We start from the raw sequence: 24,125 nt of genomic DNA on the forward strand, positions 1-24,125 counted from the left end.
TGGCCTAACTAACATACATTTCGAACATATTAATATTTACTAAAGTTATGACACTTTTATTAAAAATTGATGAAATCCCAAAACCTAAAATGTCATATCTTATTAGACGTGCATTGGCTCAACTAACATTCAAGATAAAACGTTTTGGAAAAAATTGTCAATAGAACAAAAGTTTATGCTAATTTTTATTTTGTATAATATTAGATTAGGCTATGTCATATAGCTTTCTCAATTATTTTTTCGTTTGATTGACAAAAAAAGTTAAAAGTATGATATTGAGATATTGTAATCGCATATTTGACACTTTTAGCTTTTTAATTTTATTAAAACAAAGTTAAAAATTATAATCTTTAAGTTTAATATTTTGGTTAATTATGAAAACTTTAAATGTATCATGATATCAACAACTTGAAACTAGGTTAAAGATTTGTTTTCATTGTTTTAAATGTTTAAAAGCTTTTTTATTTATTAAAAATTAAAGCTTATTTAAAAAATCTTTTAATTTTTTTTGTTGTAAAATTGTTGTTTAATTACAATAATGCAAATGGTAAAATGGCCCAAAGCCCTTATGGGTAATCCAATATTTAAAAAATTAATATTTAATTCATGTAATATTCTTAATTAATTAATGTTTATCCGTTTCTTAATTTATTTATAAAGAAATATCTTAAAAATGATTAAATAATTTCGAACTATATTTTATTTATAATTTTTAATACTGTATTTATTTAATAGGTAAACCTGTTGTAACTTTTATATGTTTAATTGAATTTAAATTAACCGAGTATTCTAAGAATATATAGTGTAAGACTTCCACTCTTTTATAAGCTTGTTTAAAATTTAATTTTAAAACTTCGATTTTTTATAATGTATATAACGATATACTATGTAGTTAATGGCGTAGTCAATTTTATTCTAAATAAACCGTCACACAGTAAATAATAATACAAAAAAAAATAATAATACAAAAAATAATAATACAAAAAAAAACATTTAACAAATCATGCTAGCCAGCCTACACTGATTTGTGTGAAAAAGAGTGCAACAAAGCACCAAAAAATAATAATACAAAAACAAACATGGAAGACTTTACATACAACAGAATTAAAAATGATACTAAAATAAAACAAGTTTAATGTAAAAAAATGCTTTATATATTATTTACTAATATCAAACATAAAATTAACTACATTTTGTTATAAGGCGAGGCTTTGGTTGACACCTTTATTACTACAACGCAGCGCTATTTTAAAGATATGCGCTTTTTAAAGGCACATGAAGTTAGTTAGACTGAATAACTCCCATGCTACAGCTTGACAAATTAGAAGAAGTCAAATCGCGTTCTGGTGTCGTGGCGCCAAGGGTTATCTTTGACGGTAAGCTTTTATTTCTAAAAATTATATTATGCTCATTCTCTGAACTTTTTTCAAAATGCAATTTATAGTCGCGATAGAATTGCTCAATTCTTAGTTTACGTAGATAAACCGGAGTTTTGCAGTTATGGTTGTTTATGTTTGTGGTCTCACTGTCAAGATCTTCGCAACCGCTAGCTGCCTCTAGTAAGCTAGGTGACAGCAACTCTTTATTTCGATTTCTTTTGTTGAGCTCCGTTGTGATCTAAAATAAAAAGTGAGTCTAGATTTAAAATTATATATATTTATAGAAGGATTTTTCCATATTAAATAAATATTATAAATTTTTAAGTTGTTTGAATAAAACAAAAATGCCAGCATAATAACCCTGATAAAAAAATCTTAACATTGGTTGTATTTAAACAACAGTAATAAATAATAATAAATACAAATTTTCTTGAATTGTATCGCCTATTTATAAAAAAAATAGCATGTTTATTATAAATATTTACTTGTTTAATTTTTTCCTTCTGTTCAGCTTTTATATCTCCAGTGTATAAATGTTTTTTTTCTTCTACTTTAACATCATCATTTTTCAGTTTTTCAGTTTTTTCGACCTTTGCTTCTCTTTTCCTCATTTCCCTTTCTTTTATCTCAATCTCTCTTGCGTTTATGTTGGCAATTATAAGCTGTTGTGGCAACGCCCCATTTCGACGAGGTGGTTTTGTTGAGGATGGTTTGATGAAAGAGAGATTCGTTCCAGCTAAAAGTAATTTTTATACCCAAAATAAAATATGTGTAATTCATGCCTGAGCAAAAAATTTTTTTTAAAGAATTTCACTTTTTTATTAAGTAAAAACAAACAAAATATTTTTTCCTACTTTAAATATGTTATACATCTAAAAAAAGACACACCATACCTTCTTTGCTAAGTGTTGTTGTATTTTTATTCCACATGGGTGGTAATTGACGTTCCGTTCTTTTTTTTGTGTATTTTTCACTTCTATAAATAGTTATTCCTCATTAGCATTTTAAATTAGATTGCAAATTTGTATTGTTAGTAAAGATAGGAATCATAGAAAATATATATTAAAAGCTTAATGAATTTTAATTTTGACCTTTTAAATAATTTTTTAAGCTATTTTACTTACTTAAAATTAGAAGACATTGATGTCATATTTCCTAAACTTTCGCCAGAAGAGTGTCGACTTCTAAAACTCTGTGAAACAAGTATTTAATTTTTGTAGAGTAAATAACATTTACCAACGTATAAATTGTAACTATCCATGGCACGCAAAAACCAAAAAAGCTATATCAATACCGATCGTTTGAAATGTTAGATATAAAATACCGATAATGCAAGTAAAAACTTACTATGGAACCAGAGGTTGTGTAAGCAGACCTAGTCGTTGAGGTAATAGGATAACTTCTTGTTGAAAACACCCATCTACCTCTTCTCATATACTTGCTTAACTCGCAGCGAACTCTCTCATTTAAAATACAGTGGAAAATAAAGATGAACACACCCTTCAATATTTCAAAATTGTAAATTTTTTGGGGAAGATTTATGTAAATATTGATCTTTTATAGTTTTTAGTTTTCCAAAAGTTTATAATTTTTCTTGTGAATCGCAGTGGTGTAACTTTAATTCATTAAAATTTTACCTGAAGTGAATTACATGCCGTGAAGATGTAAGCCATAAACACTGTTTTTTCATCAATATAAAACACCCCAAATATCCAAGGTATGCCAAGCAAACAAAGCAACACAGCTGAGCCTTTCATCCAAGTGCTAAAAAATAACATAAAATAATAAAAAAATCTTATAACACGTGTTTAAATATAATCTACAAAAAACAAATAATTTGTTAAAAACCTATTACAATATATATTTCCTGAATAATAAACTAAAACTGACAGGGTAGTTTTTAAAAGCACAAATTATAAAATAAAACTACAAAAATCTATAAAATCTCACATTAAATATCATTTTTAAATTTAAAAAAAAATATCGATTACCGAGTTTTAGCCATTCTGGATCTATAATGAGGAGTGGTGATACGGTGTGCTTTCATTACACGAAGTGCAATTCCAAAAAAGTAAAGATTAGCTGTAATCACACATAAAGCAGGACCAACAAACGCCCAGATTAAATGTGATTTTGTGTCAAGCCAACAACTGTTAATGTATAAAACTATTAATTAAGTTAAAATAGCACTCCATTGTTACCGCAAAAATTTTATTATTTTTATTGCTAATAAAATACTAAAAAAAATATTTTTGGAAAAAATTACCTTTTATCCGTTCCATATCCATTATAATCGACTGCAGCAGAAACACCAACAATGATTGCAGGAAAAACATATGCGAAAACATAATAACACACCAATCTTGATGCTTTGTCAACCTCAAAAACTTTAACGAGTGAAATGTAAAGATGTAAACCTTCTATGCACATCCATGCAAATACAACAAGGAATAAATAGTGAATCGTGCCAGCTATTAAAGGGCACAAAATCTAACAAAAAAGATATTTTTTATATTATTTTTAATGGTTTAAATCTTTATTTTTACATGTTTTACCGAAATTAATAATACAAAAATAATGTTTGTAAAGTTGCTAAAAAGTTAAACAAATTTCTAACAGTTACCATACTAACCTGATATTTAGTGTATCCTGATCCAAGTAAAAATAAAGACTGTCCTAAAATGAGATTCGTACAAAGATTTTTATGGATTGAATTTCTACTAGATTGAAGGCCCCTTAAAACATTAAAGCAAAACAGGCTTAAAAAAAGACAGATGATAGAAAGAGAACATCCAACCCAAGTGATTATTGTTAAAAGAAATTCATCCATTTCTGAAGTCTGTAAAATAAGTATAAAAAATAATATACGGTTTTAATTTACGCAAAAAGTATATTTTGTTCTACTTATTAAAAATATTATTTTAATATATCTTTAAAATATTTGTTATGGATTTAAATTATATTTTATTTATACAGTGCACTGGTTAACATCATGTAACGTAGAAAAATAAATTAGTTAATAAAGCAATTACTTTTTGTCCAACTACATCCATCAGAATAGCAAAATTAGTCAAGTGATTGCATTCACACACAGTGTGAGTTTCATTGCTTTTTAATTTTCTGCAACCTTCTGAAGACCAATAACCACTCGTTTGATTTATTTGATGTTTTGCTTTCCAAAACACACATCTGAATTGTATTTTTTTATATTAATAAGTTAAAATTGTATTGTCTATTAAATATAATAATATGTTATTAAGTCAATTTAGCATTTAGTGTGTTATTGAAATTTTTTTTATTAGATTTTAACAAATAAATGTATTACCTTGTATTGTTTTTAGAAATTTTCTTGTGTTTTAAAATTATTTTAATTTTCTTTTTTTTCCAGAATTTATTTAAAACTGGTTTTACAGAAGCTGATATCACATAAGAATTAACCATAAATTTTTTGTTTATTGTTTTAGAAAACTGCCTATTTTCAAAACCTTGTCCATTATGATATAAGTTGCCTATGAACAAATTAAAAAAATTAAAAAATACTTAAAAAGGCATATTTTAAACTGATTAGTTTTTTTTATGATTTAAAAACAATTATAAGATAATATTTTATTATTATTTAAAATTAATTTTTATTCTAAAAGTTATTTAAGATTATTTTACCTAATAAAGTGTCCAAATTTTTGTACGCAGCAAACACGTAACTACTTTTTAACACACTTTTGTGGTTAACGGGAACAGTTATGGCACCAATATTTTTCACCCAATTATTTTGATCCAAATTCAATTTTTGATCTTCTGGAAAACTTTTTGGAAAACTTAAGTCGTCAACGGGGTCAGACAAGTTTTTGTTAACATTTACAACCTAAAATTTAAAAACATATATTAAAAACCGCAATAGTGTATTTTTTTTTAATTTCATTATAAATAAAATTTTAGGTGTAATTAATTATGCTATTAGAAAAATTAGAAAAAAAAAGTATTAGAAAAAAAAATAAAATTCCTAACTTACATATACAAAAATAATTAAACATACTGATGCAATCTGCATTAATTACTTAATTAAAACAAAAAATGTTTATCAAAAATTAACCTGAAAAGCAGTATTTTCTAAATAACTTGTTAATTGTTTTTCCTCCAAAGTTTCAGCTAAAGCAAAACCAACTTGATTAATAGAAACTGTTAAGTCATTTGCTATTGCAGTTCTATTGCTCTAAATATATTAATTAAAAAGATATCTAAAAATTTGTTTTTTTAATAAACTAAGGTTAATTATTGGTTATAGTATAAACTGTCCAACTTTGCATTAAATCAACAAAACCTTGATATTAAAAAAAAAAGTTATTTTAAAGCATCTAAATTTGTTTTTAAATTAAAATCTTAAATATAAAAAAATGTTTTGGTTTAACATTAAATACCTCGGCTATTTTCAACCAAACAGTTTTAAGTCTGTTATCAAACAATAAATCAACACTTGACAAAATCATTGAAGAAAGTTCATTCGTTGAGTTTGCGATTTCACTTTTGTTTTCAGTCAGTGAAGTTACTTGTTGTAATTTAAGAATTCTTTTAAAAGGAATTATCAATTTACAAATTGTAAGTAAATAAACAACAAAACACTATTCAACTAAGTTGATGTAAAAATAGTAAATTTTTTAAATTAAATTGTATACTTTAAACACATATTAATAATACTATAAATAAAATCAAATACATACTTAGATACAATGTCGACGTTTTGAGATAAATCAGAAGGTCCCAAATTTTTATCAAATCTTTTAATTAAAAACACTTGTTTTTTAGCCAATTCGTTTACATTTACGTTTGGATCTAAAAAAGCGTTTGTTAATAAATAAATAATAATGTCCATAAATGCTAATATAATCACAAAATTTTAACAAAGTGAATTGTTACAAATGTTAAAAATCTATTTTAGTTATATTTTAAAAAGTACTTGCCTTGCAAAGCTATGTTAAGTGACTCAATCAACGCAGAAGTTTTTTTTGCAACACAAAGTTGATTTTCTACACAATTTTTATCAATAAAAGGTGTTGTTGTTTGATAAAATCTGGTTTTGAGTTGTTGTGAAGTTATTTTTGCTGTTGTTCTTGTTTCTTGTTCTGTTGTTTGATTTTTAATAGATAACGCTGTTGGAATTCTACTAAAAAAAATTTGGAAAATGTATAAAACTTAAATATATGTTAGTAAGACCCTCTTAAAAATTTTTTCTATTAAAATTCAGTTTGTGGTCATTAATATATAAATGTAATAAAAACTCTCAGAAAAGTATAATAAAACATCAAATTAATAATACCTTGTTGTTTCACTTTTATAATTTGCTGATGTGAACAACCTAAAATTGACTGGGAATGTAGATTTCTTAAATTTTAGATTTAAAAGCATTGTATCCAGAAAGTGAGTGTTATTGGATCTACTACTGGGTCTGGGCACGGGGTAGCAGTTGTCGCACGAACCACCTGATCCTTCATTGTAAGTTACGGTTGAAGCCACATATGTAGAAGCTGTGACATTTTTTTTTAATATTTAAATGCATAGATAGGATTTATTAATATAAAAATGCAAAAAATGTTTATGTGAAAGTATTTAAAAAACTACTAACAAATATCCGTTAGAAACGCCAAATTTCTTTTTTTGATAAACATGTCAGGTATTAGCTGGCACGTAAATCGTACTTTTAAATAATTTAAACCGCTAGATGGTAGCATGGAGTCAATAGAAGACAGAGAGAGGTTGCAAATCTAAAAGTAAATTAAGTGTATTAAAATTAAAACGTTGTAATATCCCCAAACCAAAAAAAGGTGTCGAGGGAGTATTTTTGTTAATAACTCTGTTACCTCAACTTATTTGTGTAATAAAATAAAATTAAAAAAAAAGGTTTTGATAAATTATGCAACGAAGATGCGCTTATAGTTATTACTAAATTTTGCTAACATTCTTATTATAACATATAATCTAAGTTGAATAGCATGAAGTAAGTGTACCTTGCGTCCGTCACATAAAGATCGAATAAGTTCAGCGACTTCAATCGAATTTAAGTCATTCTTTAAGTTTTCTCCGTATTCAGTGCCATCCATAGTAGTAACTCCCCCGCTTGCAAATTGTATTTGTATCACTTGGCTGTTGTTAAATTTCTCGCACTTTAGGCTGCACAATAAGTTGAAAAACATTTAGATACCATATTAAAAATTTAAAAAAAAACGTTGCGTTATTTAAAAAGTTTACCCAAATTTTAGTATAGTTTTTTAACGAGTAGTTTTTGTAAATTTGTAAGTAAGCACAAAATGTATATTATTAAAAAAATGTTTACTGTTTTATTAACCCTAAAAAACGTTTTTCACAAGTTATCTTATTCACTTTTTACATATATATATTTATACTAACTTGACATTATTTAAGTGTTTGGTTACGACCACGTGAAATGTATTGTCATGGTAACTATTGTTGTCACAACGTGCTCCAATCATTCGATTGACACATTGACATTGGTAACCTAAATATGGCCACCCTGAAAAAATGAGGGAAAATGTTTAAATGTTTATTATTCTTTAGAAGCAATATTTTTTTATTAGTATGGCTATAATGCAAAACATAAATATATTAAATTAAATATATTATAAGATTTTAACCAAATAAAGAATAGAGATTACAAACAATATTTAAAAAAGGAATGTTGTGTTTGTGTTTGGAAATAAATTTAATCATTATGCCTTAAGTTCTTGAAAATAAAATCTATAACATTTTTTAGGCCTACCGTTGCACAAAATATTTGTTTAACATAAAATATACATTACATAGACAAATGTAACAGTAAAATTGTAAATTTAAAACATGTCAAGATGTGATTTTAAAAGCAAAAAAAATATATACTCCTATTCAACTAAATAAAATAAAGTGTGACAGCAAATAATTAGTTACATGCAAATATTTACCGGTAAATATGGAATCTTTATGTTGGGAATAAACATTTTTGCCATTTCCTTTCAAGTTTTCTGTAAGTTTTGTTAAGAGATTAAAGTGCCATTGGATAGGTACATTTTAATAATACATGATTCATCTCTTTTTTGCCCATACTTGTAAATGTTTCTCAAGGTGTTATTTATAAAAGTCAATGATAATGTACAATATGTCGGAAAATGTAAAACATTATGTTTATACATTTCCTTAAATTATTAAATATCATTTTCTACGCAAAATCATGCAGTTCTTTTAGGTTTTATGATTAAATCTTACCTCGGACAAAGTAAGTACTAAAATTTTTTCCATAAACTAAGTTGTCTTCCATTGAAAATGTGTCATCAGTCGTTAGCCTGCAAGACAGTAGACCCAAAATATTTTGCCTAACGTCAAAAGCCTTGCATTTTGATTCTTTTGTGTTAAGGCAGGCGAGGGCACATTTATGAGTGGAATCCGCTTTAATTTCTTTAAGATTCTTATGATAAATTTGTACTTGACGAAAAATTCGAAAATTGTTGGTAGGTGAAAACGGCGTGAATGCAAATATGCGAACAACAAAATCTAAAAAACATCAAGTTTAACCGTTTGAGTAAATATTTGTAAAACCTATAAATACATTACATACAAATTACAAAAAAAAACTGCAAACCTTTTTCATGTAGAGTTTCACTAGAACCATTTCTTCGCCAACTACATATTAAATCCGCTTGTAGCGCCTGCAAGCCCTTTTTTCGTTCACGAGATACTAGGGCCTCAATGTCTTCCAAGAGATCAAATTTATTTACTACAACGTCACAAGGTTGTTGCGTCGACCAAATAATAACATTGCTGTTTTTGCTTTCAAATTCAATTTGAAAACTTATTTGATATGTGAATGAAATAAGGTCCAAAATGAAGTTCTTGTAGGACACGTGACCACTACGTAACGTTTTGCGGGAACTTTTTTCACCGACGATACCATATGTTGTTACAATTGATTTAAGGTTGCTCAAATTTGACTGAAGTACTAGCGTTGAATCTAAAGGTAAAAAACTCATAATCTGAATAAGTGTTTAAAAATGGTAAAAAAGTCTTGTGACATTAACAACTTTATTATTTTTACACAAGCAATATAACAAACTTAAAAACACTTAGTTAAACAGATCGAAAAAAAATATTTGAATACCGTTATGGTCAAAACCTAGCATTGAAGGTTGATTGACACTGTAATCAAAACATCCATAAGCATTCACAGATATTTTACATTCAGTTTTACCAAGTGAGACAAATTGGATTCGAAATGAACTGGTTTTAACTGGCCACGCCAAGTAATGTTTTTGGTACATTGAGTTGGTTTGGTAAATCTAATAAGGGTTTATAAAAACTAAATTATAATATTTGTTAATTAATTCATTACGTAATGTAATGTGATAGTGCTTATTTTAATAAAAAAAAATATTGTTATTAAAAAAAGAAAATCTTACTTTGGTATTTTGCTCTTCTGTGTAATTAAAATAATTTTCGCTTCCCAATGCAAATTGCATATAAAAATCGATTTTTTGGCTACGTTTTTCATCTGAACATGTTAATGATATTGCATTGACGTACACCTGTTTTTCTAAAAATTAATTCATTAACGTTAAAAATATTCAATTAGTTTTAACGAAACATGGCAAGGAATTTATTTTAAACCAATAATATTGATGTACAATTTTATTAATAATCTAAGTAAAACTATAGCACGTCGGTTTGATTAGACTAAATCAAAATCAAAATTTTTTTTTATAAACCTACAAAAGGGTAATGTAATTGCAAGGTACATGCTAGGTTAATTTATTGACATTTTTTGGCTTAAGAACATAACAAAATTTGCTTTAGACTTTGAGGCCATGCACCTGAAATGGTACATAAATAGTAAATTTAGTAATGATGAAGCTAAAGAGTTTTTGTGTCTTGTGGAAGCTTAATTAAATTTCGTATAGTTTACTAATCTTATACAAGTTACTCGGGTATTTCATAATTATGGTCGTGATTGGCATAACAAATATCGTTATTGTTTCACAATGAATCACGATTTAACTTTTTCTTAGAATACAATGCGATGAAAGTTTCCTGCTGTTGAGAACAAAGGCCAAGTTCTCACAGAAATAAACAGGAAAGTATATGATGACGTCGCGACAGTACCGCAATTAGACGGGCAAGCTATGTGTGATAACAATAAACTCAGCTGGAAGCTAAGGCAACTAAAGCTGACAGAAGAGAGGCAGTGCTTTGTGATCAACAACGCAATCAATAACAGTAATGTCCTTACATACAAAAACAATAAGATGGTTTTTGCGTCGATATAAAAAGTTATCGAGCTGACCCAGAAATAAAGTTAACGACAAATTCACGCTGTGAGCCTGAAAATAACTTAGCTAATAAAAACGTCGATAAATGTTGCTTTTCTCAAACCATAAATTTTGTAAATGTCTAAATTAATACTAAGTCCCAAGTAGTTAAAACATATGTTGATAATATGTGCGGTTCAAAATTAGGATTAATCCTAAGCAAAGCTCATGTTAGCAGTGTTCATATTTTTAAACCTTAACGTATATTTAAATTTGGCCAGTTTAAGATTTTGTATAAAATTTAATATTAGGTCATTTATTGCTAAACTGTCATAAACTGTTTTAGTTCATCGACTTAAATTTCCCTAATTTTTATAATAAATTAAAAAATTTAATTATCACTTAAAATTAGTAAAAATTTTGTTAAAGAGCTTACCTAACTTCAGTTGAATCCATTGTACTGAACTGTTTATTGCAATAGTATTTTTTTGAACAATTCTGTGTTCATTTTTTGTTGCGCGCACTCTTACTTCTCCAACTAAAAATTTATCATTTTATTAAGTTTTTTTAATGTAAATTATTTGTAAACAATTAAGAAGGTGACGTGCAAAAAAATTAAAAAAACCGGTAATGGTAAATGTTAAGCTTCCAAACTTGATTAAATGTTTTTGTTGAAACCAAAATTACTTTTTAACAATTAAAAAACTATTTTAACCATGCTTACCCTGTAAAAATCTGTCACATTGAAAAATTTTGTGACAAATTCCGTTATCGCTGCAGTAATTCTTCGCACAGTCTGTAGGCTTACTTAACGGACACGGGCGTAAATAAAACGACTTAGCAGCGTCACCTGGTAATATTAACATATGTTGATTTACAGTCACGCGGTGGAGGCACATTTGGAATGTTGATCTGTACGATTTGATGGCAGAGCTATTGTGAGCATTACCTTTATAAAAATAAACATGACAAAATTAACTTAACCAACAACAAGAAATAAAAATCATTCAACTTAGCTTGTGATAATAATATCTAAATAGTTGATATGATTATATTGTTTTTTAAAATATTGATATTTTGCAACGTAAAAGTAGAATTAAGTAAAATTAATATTTGACCACATTAAGATTCAATTTAAAAAAAGCAAAAATAATATTTATAATAAACTAAACCAATCTTACCAAGATTTAAATTAAAAGAATTGTTAAAGTTGGAAATATCGCAGTAGTTAGAAGATAAATTCAACTTTATTAGAGCTTTATAATCCATTGAGGCAACAACCTAAATATAATTAAAGTAATTATATTGGGTATGTAACATTTAAAGTTTAAAGATGGAATGCAAAGACTTACAACGCAGTTGTCAACTTCTACAAGTATAATGTGATCAGTAGTTGATTGGCTTAGGTTTTCTTCTAATTGAACCTCGATCACAGACATGCCTTTCTACCATTTGCAAAAAAAAATTAATTCTTAAGTTTTTGCTGCTTGTGCTATACTTTTTTGTAGCTTTTCCATGAAAGAAAATAACTTTACAGATTATGTTTTCACTTACTTTTCCAACGTGTAGAAAGACAGATTTCGTTAAAACACCTACAGATAGCCAGCTCGTCTCGTCACGTGCTCTGTATTCGAAAATAACTCCGTCGTTTGCAGTCGCTTTCAAAAAGACTTCAATTTTCCAAAAATGCTTTCTTGCAGCAAATTGAGGGTTTGAAATGTCGTGCAAATGATCAACTTGAAAAGTGGCAAAACTGTCTTTTTCGAACTTGATTGATTGAATTTGATGTGAATAACCTGTTAAACGATATATAACATATTAGATATTTTTAAACGACATTTTTTTAGTCACTAATAATCGTATACTAACACGTAAAAATATCAAAAAACTAATTTAAATACGAAAGTTAAATTTTTTTCGTTATTTTTAATTTGTTGAAAAATTTACCTGCATAAATTAAAGTGAGCAGAGCAGTAAGTATGTGTCTGACAGTGAACATACTAACCGGCTAATGTTAAAGTTTTAATGTATTACCCTTTAATGTATAGGCTATTACGAAAAATTCTGAATACGCATAAGTGCTATATTAAACGTTTGCTGCTATCTAAAGCACAAATCTTTTAACAAAGAATAAAAAGTAAGAAACAAGTTTTACATAAGCTGAGTTGAAATGGCAATAAAAAAGAAGAAGGATTTTTGGTTAAATCAATAAAAACAAAAAGCTCAAAGTCACAAATCAAAGCTTCGTAAAATTACGACATGTCTAAAGATCTTTATTAGAAAAACCAAAAATAACAAGTAGCCCGTATGGAAATAGCTTTTGTTATTTTCTAGTAAAATTTTATAAAAGAATAAATTAATTAATTTACGTTTTTGGTTTTAGTGAAATAACAAATTTAAGCTTTAATTTTGTTTAAATAAGATGAATTGGATTTGTTAACTTGAGCAAAAGTTTCATGTTTATACCAAACTGAGCAATGTTGACATGACAAAAAAGAATAAAAATTTGGTTACTAACTATCATTTTATTAAAATTTTCTTATAAAAACGATATATATTTTTAAATAATAACATTACTCGCTTCGAAGCGTGTTGGGGACCAATTTCTTTCGCTTTAAAGCAATCAATTTCTCTAATGGCATAATTAAAAACTATACTAGTTTAAACCTTTATTCAAAAACAAACTGGCTGCGTTGTGTGTAGCTTTTAACTAGCTTGTGTGCTGTTACCATATGTAAATGAAGTGACCGGCAGCGTCATGTAGTGGTAAGAACATTTGCTACACCACCATGAAGTCGCGGGTTCAATCCCCACTGCTCTCATGCTGTAGCGCCCTTGAGTAAGGCGAGACTGGGTCGGAGTAACTGATGTTACTCTCTGTTTAGGTCGCGCATTCGACCTTCCCACATCGAGGATAAAGATATATACCAAAAAAAGTCAAATAATTACTGGTGTGATCCCGTTGCTTAAAAGTTAATTACTAAATTAATCACAATTCTCTTTTTAAATTTAAAAATAGATAAAACCTAAGCTTGAACTTTAAATTCTATTTTATTTAATGGCCAAAAAATACAAAGATATAAAGTTTTGTTGTCGCGTTAAAATAATGTGAAAGATATTTTTAATTGAAAAAAGGCCTACAACACGAATTTGAGGCATTCAGAATACGTACAACTAAAGAACAACAAAAAACGTCATTTAATGACGTAACACAAGATTCCTCGTGACGTCATTGTTTGTGGGCGTGCACCAGTTGCTTTGTACTTATCCAAGAATGACTTTCATCAGAGCATTTAATGCAGATGACAAACAACAAAGTAGTGATACACCTATTTTTTAATTAAAAGCAACATTTTCGCTAAAAAAATCAAACCAAACAAGTTTCAGGAATATTTTAGTTTTTTTGCACCCCCCCCCCCGCCGACATCACGTTACGTCTCTTTGTGTGAATGAAGCCATCATGACTTCCTGATTGAGTCATTTATTTGACCGCCAGGTGGATAGCACGAGCTTGCATAAATTTTGAAACTTTTTCTGGTCTTAAATCATTTTCGTAAATCTAATACACAAACCTGTGAAAATATCAATTGAATAAATAACCAAAATTTAATATGTTTTATATTAGCTGAGTTTATAGATAAAGATTTATTCTATTTTTCAGATCAAGTTGGACTTTTATTGCCGTACAATAAATAGATAGATAATTAATCTAACAATTAATTTTTTTTGGCTTAGCACCAGTTACTGACACCTATAGCTTTTTACCCAAAGATTTTATGACATTATCGGTGTGAAAATTAAACTTACAAACTTATATGAAAATTAATAGCATTATTCTAAATTTAACATAAGGGGCAATAGAATACTCCCAAGGGTAACCTAAAATAGATAATCAACCTTATAATGTCATAAAGATTAAAGCAAGCATAGAGTTGAAACAAGTTTTAAATTTTTTTTAATGAATTTTTAACTTAAAACTTACTGTTCCATCTGAAGCACTAGCACCAACTTTGTTGCCAGCAGCATTCCAACAAACTTCAAATATTCCACCAGTGCCCTCATAACTCTGGACCAACTGACCTGTCTATAAAAAATATAAAGCAAAGTTGTAAATTTTAATGAAACAAATAGATTAAAAAAAAATTATTCAAAAATTTAAAAGTATACAAATAAGAAAACTAGGATAAACTTTGTTAACTACAAAGGTAAAAAAATATTAATTTAATGACTTTACAAAATTAATTTTGTAACTCACATCTTAAAATATCTAACAAACCATTAAAAGTTATAAATATACTTGATAATTAAAAAAAAATTTTACATGTGTACTCCAAATGTGAACACATTTATCGAATGATCCACTTGCAAGTAAGCGACCATCGGGACTAAATGCAACTGAGTAGACAGGCTCATGATGTTTGGTTAAAGTATGAAGACACGCTCCTTTTTCTAACTCCCACAACCGAACAGTAGAATCAAATGAGGCACTGAATTTAAATTATCAAAAATTTAATTGTTTTGTTAGTAATATAGATTGCAATTAAATTTTAAATCAATAATGGTTGCCAAAGATGAATTTTTTTTTTATATATCTTTATCCTCGATGTGGGAGGGTCGAAAGCGCGACCTAAACATAGAGTAACATCAGTTACTCCGACCCAGTCTCGAGTTGCCTTTAGCAGTTTGGGATAGTATGTAAATTATAATTGCCCAATAATTATGCTGCTGATTAAGTGCTGGCTCAGCAGGAATTCATACCGTTTATAGCACCTTATTCAAGGGTGCTACACCATGAGAGCAGTGGGGATTGAACCCAAGACATCATGTGTGGTGTAGCAAGTGTTCTTACCACTACATCACACTGCCGGCTTAACATACTATAATTAAAAAAAAAATTATGAGTAAGATAAATTTTAAAACAATGCAATAAATAAAAATTAAATATATTTCATATATAATTGTAAAATCATGACAAAAAGTTCAAAATGAAAAGTGAAATTTAGTTTTTTAAATGTTACTTAAAAAGCTAGATTTTATAATAAACAAAATTTAAAACAAATTGGGCAGGTTCTAAAATTTCTCTATAACATGTAGCCTATAACACTATTTGTAAAAGTGTTTTTAAAAAAGTAACCCTATCTTACATAGGCTTTGCATAAAAATTAACATTAAAGGTGATAGTAGAAACAGTTCTCTTAAATTAAATATTGAAAGTATAGACCCTACCTTGCCAGCATAAGATTTTGGTTTGGATTGTTGGAGCCAGGGCCAGCTGGACTCCACTTAATTGTATATATTTCCTTGTTGTGGGCTCTTAAGTCATGCACAAAACCATCGTTTTTCATTGACCACACCTGTAATTTCCATATTTAAGTTTATAAATTTAAAATAAATAATTTGTATACTCTAGTTCAAGGGTTCTTAACTGGGGGTAAATTTGCCCCCTGGGGGTAAATTTTACCTACCGAGGGGGTAAATTTACTGAATTATATATCATAGTTATCAAGGACATTTGAGTAGACAGTATTTTTCACATGCCCTAGTCAAGAACAATTGTGTCTTTGGCAACTAAAAAAAACTTTTTTTGATATTTGCTGTGGTAACCAAAACAAAAAAGTAATGTTTTACATTTCTTAGTAAGGGGCCACCAAGTGGATGGGGGTAAATTTCACCTTCTTCATTCGGCAAGGGGTAAACGAGACAAAAAGGTTAAGAACCTCTGGTTTTAAAGTGTAGCAGAAGTTTTAAAAATTACATTTAAACCAACAGCCTTAAATACAACTTTGAGGCGAATGTTTATAATTACCATTTTTTTAGTATTATTTTATTTAATGAAATTTACCTTTAAAGTCATGTCATCTGAACATGAGGCTAGCAAGCTTCCTGAAGGATCCCATTTTATTGCATTTACTTCATTCTTAATTCAATCAAAATTAAATAATTAACAAAATTGTATAAGTATATCTCCTATTATAAGTAATTCCTATGTTAAATATTATTTTTATTCAAACGTGCCAATTTTTATCAAGTGCAACTTTTTTTTTAAACCTATCCTGTTTTAAATTAAAAAAATTGAAAAAAAAGTAAAAAAAAAACAAGTTATTCACCGAATGACCATCAAATGTCTTTAAAGGTTTGTCTAGACCCAATCTACAAACGTGAATGCTCATATCAGTTGAACAAGAAGCAAAACAAGTGTTGTTTTGCCAGTCAACATCCAAGGCAGGGGCTAAATAAAAAAGTTTTCAAGTTTTTCAAAAAAATTGACCTTAAATTGATGGTTGTATAATTTATAAATGTTATTTAAAGGCATGAATTTTAACAACAAAATAACCAAAGGTGATTTGTTTTACATTTAGTTTTTGTTAGTCTAGTACTACAAAAATCCTAAATAAAAAAGTAAAGATCTTACCACTAAGTGTGACAAAGAGTCAAATTAGACATAAACAAAATCAAATTTGAAGTGAAACTTATATTAAGCAGAAACTCATTCAATTAACTTTAAACAATAAAGTATTATAAGAATTTGAATACAAATTTTAACAATGATTTGATGTTGTTATGGTTTTTCGTCCTTTAGAAATCCGAGACAATAACAACCAAATAATGATGACATGACAGAAAATGTTTCTTAAATGCCTAGATGTCAGCAAAGAGCAATTTTTTTTATTTTATAAACTACTAAATGTAATAGCATGATCTTCTAGTTAATCGTTTTTTTAAAAAATGTGTTGTTGACTTATAAGTTTATATAAGTCACATATGAAAGATAAACACGTTCAAAACAAACAAAAAGCATGTTTAAAACCTTATTTATAAACTTTTAAAAATAAAACTTAAGTCTTTTGCATGATAAAAATTATTTTTAAGATAGATAAGAAATAATATATAACAACAACTGCAATTAATCTTTTTCTTTGTCTAGTCTGGCAAATTAGGCTTTTTCTGATTGGGGTGCAACAACCAAAACAACACAAAAATTATTTTTCATATAATTTTTTAAAATAAGTAAAATAAAAAAAAATTAAACTTGAATTTATCCTTACCTTGGTGAAATGGAAATTGTTGTTTAGCTTCACCCGAAGTTGCGTCCCAAATAATTGTTGTTTTATCAACCCCCGCACTTAAAATGTAATTTCCCTTTTTATTCCACTTTAAGGCAAATATTGGGCCTTTGTGCTGACCCAAAACATTAACGAGGCGACCTAAACATTTTAATAAAAAATAAATAAAAAAATTGAAAAATTAAAAATGAAATTTTTTGCAATTAAACACAGTATCATTTTTAAACCTAATTTTGGTTTAAAATAAAGTGCTAATAATTTTGATTTAATAAATACTAAACAGTAAGTTTACTGTGTGATAACAAGAGAGATGCATAGATCTTATCAGACCTGGTCACAAACAAAAAACATTGATTAAAAGAAATATAAACTCTATAGAATAAATGAAGAAGCTCACCATCAGTTCCCCATAACCGAGCATATCCATCATAAGAGCCTGTCGCTAGTAAAGTACCATCGCACTAAAAATATTAATTTTAACATTTTATTCAACCATGATGACAATAACATAAATATTAAAGTCATATATTGGCGATTTTTTATACTCAAAAATTGATAAAGTTGGTATCACTAAACACAAAAATGATTTTAACTTTAAATAATTTCACCTACTTTTTAAGTTATACAACTTCTAAAAAAATTAAAATTAATTAAAAAACAAAAAAAGGGAAGCCCTGTTTGTGATGACATAGAAAGTACTAGCTTGTATACATTCACTAGCTACTTGGTACTTTCTACCTCACACAAAAAATATGTTAACCTGTTTTTTTTTTTATGTTAATCATTTCCAGTATTTTTGAAAATTACATTGTAAGTACCACAGACATTTTTTAAAGGTTCTAAAGCCATTTTGTGATTCATTGTCAACCATACTAACGTGCTATATACATCACTTACAAAATTGCAAAACTCTGTAACATAACACTTTAAAATAAATATTAAAAAATATACCAATAATGATGTTATGTACTATGACAAAAAACGCATAACTATATAATTTATAATGTAAAACAAAATAAAAAGCTACATTACCATAAAAAAAAAATATAGCCTTATTTTAAAAAAACTTTTGCTTTCATTTTGTAAAATCAAGTTGATCATTAAAATTATTAAAGTATATATAATATTAATTTAATATAAATGCAATAGTTGTTTGGTATTAAAAAATATAAAAACTTTGGCAAAAGAATTTGTTTAAGTACAATTTTATGTTAGGTAAGTACAAATCAGGTGTTATGAATAAAAACTATCCTAGTGTAACAGCCATGCAAACAAACACCTTGTAAAAATGTTTTACAAAAAACTTTTGTAATATTTTTAAAAGGCTATACAATTACATAGTAGATATATAGGATGATTCTGTACCTTGAACTAAACAAATTATCTTATTATTATTAATATCAATTAAAGTTTTTACAAAAATAATATAAAAAGTTACTAAATTGAAAAAAAACACAAAAAATTTTATACTGGTCAATCATCTTTAAAAAAATAACCAAGCACGATTTTAAATGTGGATAAATTATGCCAAGATAAATTATGCCATAATTAATTACACAAAAATCAGAGTCCAAAGTTTAACATTTATTTTTTGATCAAAAAAGTAAGCAAGTTAAACACTATCAATATTATAACTTAAATTTTTTTATCTACAAAATTGGGCATCACTAAAACAAAAGAAATTTTTCCTTTTTTTAATTTTTAAAATATGCAAAAAACATTTTAATCTTTTAACTAGATCATCTAAAATATTTATACAACCTCATTTGGTAAAAATTACCAACACAAAACAAACATAAATTAAAATGTTTCTATAAAACTAAACCCAAAAAATAAAAAAAAAGGTTTTAGTCTTTATGGTTAGGTAAAAGGTAATGAACGTTGTCAGGCAAAGCTGGATTTGTTTTACATTATTACATTTCTAAAGCCCAAAACACCAATTGTTTAAAAAACATGTGATATTACAACAATGTACTAGCAAATTCCAAAAATATTGTTTTGTTATTCTAGCTATAATTTCCTGTGCATGCTTATAATCATATGCTAGCTATTCTATACACATCCTATCATATTACTGTATTATTTAACTTGTATAGTTTTGTTATTTTTGAATGGTTTTTAAATAAAAAAAATAAAAAGTTAAAGTTTTAGTTGTACTCACCTTTGTGTTAAAAATTTGGGCATAGAGACAATATTTAAAATAAATTATTTACTAATCAAACATAAATATAACACAGTAAATCTAAAAAGAGTATTTGCTTAATAATTAGGTTGTATCTTTTTTTTACATGGGGTATAAGGTTTATAACCTAAACATGGATTGACACAAAACACCTTTACGTTTAATTCTGAAAAAATTAAAAAATTCTTACATTCCAATCGAGCGACGTAACATCTTTGTTGCTAGGAACCTCTTGGTTACCGTCCTTTATACAGTGTCTTAAAACAAGCTGTTGCCCATTACTTTGTGGACCCGAAGTTGTTGAAGTTACTGTATCTTCTTTAAGATTCCAAATTCTTGCCGTTGAATCACCAGATCTATGAAACAATTTTTATTTTAAAAATCTGAACAATTTAGTTACATTTACAGGATAATTTTCCAGTTGCTTATTTATATAGTAAAGACAGGCAACAAAAAATACAAGTCTTCAACATTTTGAAGGTAAATCACAAAATTACGAATTTATGTGTAGTCACAACAGCTTTAGTTATAAGCATACACTGGATTGTATCTTCTGGGCAAATATTTAAGGTTGTTAATTAATTTTTAAAATTGTAGATTACAATACCAATTTTTGTACCATGCCATCATTTATCGGTATTATTAACACACTATACAATTTAAAAAAAAGAAACTTTAAATATTAAATAATAACAGCATTATTTTCATAAACAATAATAATTTAATTAACAATATAATTTGAGGTGAGGATATTTAAACAAAAACCATTTTATTTAGTTGCTATGTTACTGTTAATAAAATTCTGAACCTTATTTCAACCAACTTAAGTAAATATTTTAAAAAGAGTATATAAATCTTTATTTACCATTTTATAACAAAATCAAAAGGTAAAAATTGTAAAGTTTAATGTACATTTACATGACTAAGTATTGATAAAATTGTAATTAATAACATTAACTTCCAAAATTTTTAAACTAAACTAGATGAGCTAAAAATAAAAAATAACATTACCCTGAGGCTAGAAGGTCTTGGGTCGGATTCCATGCACAGATAAATACCTCGGAATCATGCCCTCTTAATACTGTAGATTTATTTAGTGTTAATTTAGCATGATTGCTGTTAACTTGATCTATGTCCATTGGTTCACCTGCTTCTAAACAGTTCGGAGTCCCAGTTTCACGAACTAAAAAAACAATATTTTTTTACAAAAGCATGTGTAAATAAAACTTTTTACAAGTTTTTAACTTTTTAATAGCCTAATAATTGAAGAGAAATAAGCAAATTATATATATCTTAATAAATAAGAATAAAAAAAAGATAACAAGCTTTGCATAGACTTATACCATGATTTTATTAAAAAAATTGGATCATGTATATTGTCCAGCTCTAAACAAAACATCAATTCATTTACCGTAGGAAAGAATTTAGGTTTTTATGTTTTGTCTAAAACCGGACAACATACGTGACTCAAAAAATTAAACAAAAAAGTTTTGTGTTAGGTACTTACTGGTATGATCTCCATTTGTTTGAGGTTCTTGTTTAATGTTTGTTGTGGATGTTGCTGCCGTGACAACTGGAGCAGTTGTCATGGAAATTGAATTACTATTCGCAGATGCACAAACGGTAGTTGTAGATTGTGTTAAAATATTTGTTGACGCTGAGTTAGTTAAAGTTACATTCTCCTCTAATATTGTTGTTTTATCGTCAACGTTCATTTTATTTTCTTGTTCTTTTTTAATTTTTTGGGCAGCCTGTTTTTCACGAAGTTGTTGCTGTTTTGCTAAAACCACATCAGGCATAACTGCATCGACAAGTGATAAACTTTCACTGAATCGACCTTCAAACATAAGACCATCCTACAAAAAAAAATTATATAGTTATCTATTTATTTATGACAAAGTTTTTAAAAATTTATATTCTCATGTAATTTTCACAAAGTCAATATTTTTGTATATATATATAAAAATACAAAATTATAGTTTGGCCACTTCAAAATTCAAAAATAAGATAAAGTAAATAAAGGTAAATAAAAGTATATACGATGTTGTAGGAATCTTAATATTGAAAGTTATGATTGTTTTGTATATTGATAGTTTTATTGCACCTTAATACCGTTCTTGTATTATACAGAACATTAAATATTATAAGCATTAACAGTAAATATTCAATCTAAAACAAAATAGGAAAGTATTAAAGAACGTTAATAATTAAAAAAAGAATTACCTGTGTAATTAAGTAAACATGATTAATAACACAACAAACAAAAGTTTAAAACTATCGCAACATAGAAAATGTATATTACATAAAATAATTTAAAAAAAATCTGATTCCTAATTACTGCACTAAGTAAAAAAACTAATATGTTTTACCTCATCTATACTTATTTCTGCCTCTACATATTGTAAACCTTTTTGAATAATTGAAATCAATGCAGCTGGTGGGACAAGCCCCCCATTTATGTTTGATTGACTGATATGAGATTCAAGTCCAAAAACAAAGGCACTATGTTGAAATCCTGCAATAAAAAAATAAGTAAACATCGTTAAATAAAATAAATTGAAAAAAATTGAAAAATGTATGGTCTGGTATTTAAAACTAAATGTTTTTAACAGAAAACAGGCAAAGCCAATAGTTCCCACATATTTATACATAATTGATTTTAAAAAGCATTTATACAAAAAAAACATTTCTGAAACCCATTAAACATTTTCTATTAAACCCTACTTTAGGTAAGGCCCTTTAATTAATAATAAAAACCTATATTTTGCTACAGTCATTTTTAAAACATTGGCGTATGTATACATACAAAAAGCATATATATTGTAAATTGAAACTTTTCCATTCTATTTTTAAATTAGTTTTTAAAAATCAAGATTTTCTGTCCTAATACATTAACAAAAAATATGTTGTATAATATCAAATCATCCTACTTAATTTTACGTTCGTAAAAATAGGATTTAGCAATAAAATAAAAAAATTATAGTTTACTTAAACAGAGTGCTTAAGAATATAAAAACAGAAAAAACCCAACGAGTTTATCTAGAAGTCACATGATTTAAAAATATGCACCACAAAACCTGTGTTACAAAGAAAATTCTGTAACTCATAACAATTTGGTAAATATTAAAATAGGCCATATCGAAATTCAAACAAAAAAAATATTATAACATACCATGCTAAAACAATAAAAGCTTATATTTAATGTAATTTACTGGTACTCTTTTATAAAGGGTTGTATATATACCAAATGTATTTATATATTTTTTTATATTTTATTTTAGACAATTGTGAAAAATAATAATTTCTAATATGTCATTAAGTGTAAGTCTAAAACCAAGGCGGTGTTTATAAGATTAAATCTTTAGAAAATTAATTACTAATATTATACCCTGAGGGCATTAATAACAATAAATCATTCAATTCGCCACAATTTTTTTATTTGCATTACTGAAAAACAAGTTTGTTATACCATCTGATTATGTAATGTTAATGGGAACAACATTTCCGTTGCAACAGTTTAACTATCTACACTATAAGGTATGCACAATACTTAGCCAACAAGTTAAAAGCAAAATATATGACAATAAGTACAATTAAATTACACTTTAGTCCTAAAACAATATCTATTTTTTGTATAATAATGTTACCCTTAAATAACAGGTCCAACAGAGTAATATTGCTCTAACATTGATTACCCCATACAAAAGGGCATTTATCTCAAGAAACCAAAAAAATACATTTTTCCTAATACCAAAAACTCCCATTTATTGATGTCAAAGTGCAAGTTTACAATAGTTGTTTTTAAAGTCTGTCATGCACAGCGAATAATAATGATGTTATTTGTTTCATAAACTAATTTTTATGCAAGTTATTGTGAAACCAGTTTACATACCAAAATCATTACGATAAATTTTTACAAAAAATACCTTTTAATAAATAAAATGTTATTTGTATACATACCTGATTCTTGTAAGTATCGATACACAAGAAAATTTACTTCATCGGACGTAATGCTCATCTTCATTCGATTATTCTTTTAGATCCTTTTTTTCGACATAAAATCCTTTATGTGGTAAGTCCAAAATAATGCTGGAAAGGTGGCAATTTTTATAAGTTGTGTACCATATTCCAGTGCTTCGTTAGATTAATATTAAACTGATCCTTATACCAAATTAAAACTCTCTTACATTAGTTTTTAGTGTTTCAATATAAATGAATT

At 27.1% G+C, this 24,125-nt stretch overlaps 1 protein-coding gene across 1 annotated transcript; it reads right to left on the reverse strand.

The window, feature by feature from the left end:
- Positions 1-13,699: 13,699 nt before the first annotated feature.
- On the reverse strand, positions 13,700-24,123 carry LOC145746166 (F-box-like/WD repeat-containing protein TBL1XR1). The gene is made up of 13 exons (XM_082564364.1): positions 23,867-24,123; positions 22,276-22,421; positions 21,414-21,762; positions 20,918-21,089; positions 20,097-20,262; positions 18,122-18,185; positions 17,707-17,865; positions 16,768-16,889; positions 16,503-16,577; positions 15,887-16,014; positions 14,982-15,147; positions 14,643-14,744; positions 13,700-14,232 (listed from the first exon to the last, which is right to left on the reverse strand). The coding sequence occupies exons 1-13, from the start codon at positions 23,928-23,930 to the stop codon at positions 14,206-14,208; spliced, it is 1,740 nt and encodes a 579-aa protein (XP_082420490.1). The 5' UTR covers positions 23,931-24,123; the 3' UTR covers positions 13,700-14,205.
- Positions 24,124-24,125: the final 2 nt, after the last annotated feature.

This window comes from Corella eumyota, chromosome 3, assembly GCF_963082875.1.
Source record: "Corella eumyota chromosome 3, kaCorEumy4.1, whole genome shotgun sequence".
In the NCBI taxonomy this organism is placed as follows: Eukaryota; Metazoa; Chordata; class Ascidiacea; order Phlebobranchia; family Corellidae; genus Corella; species Corella eumyota.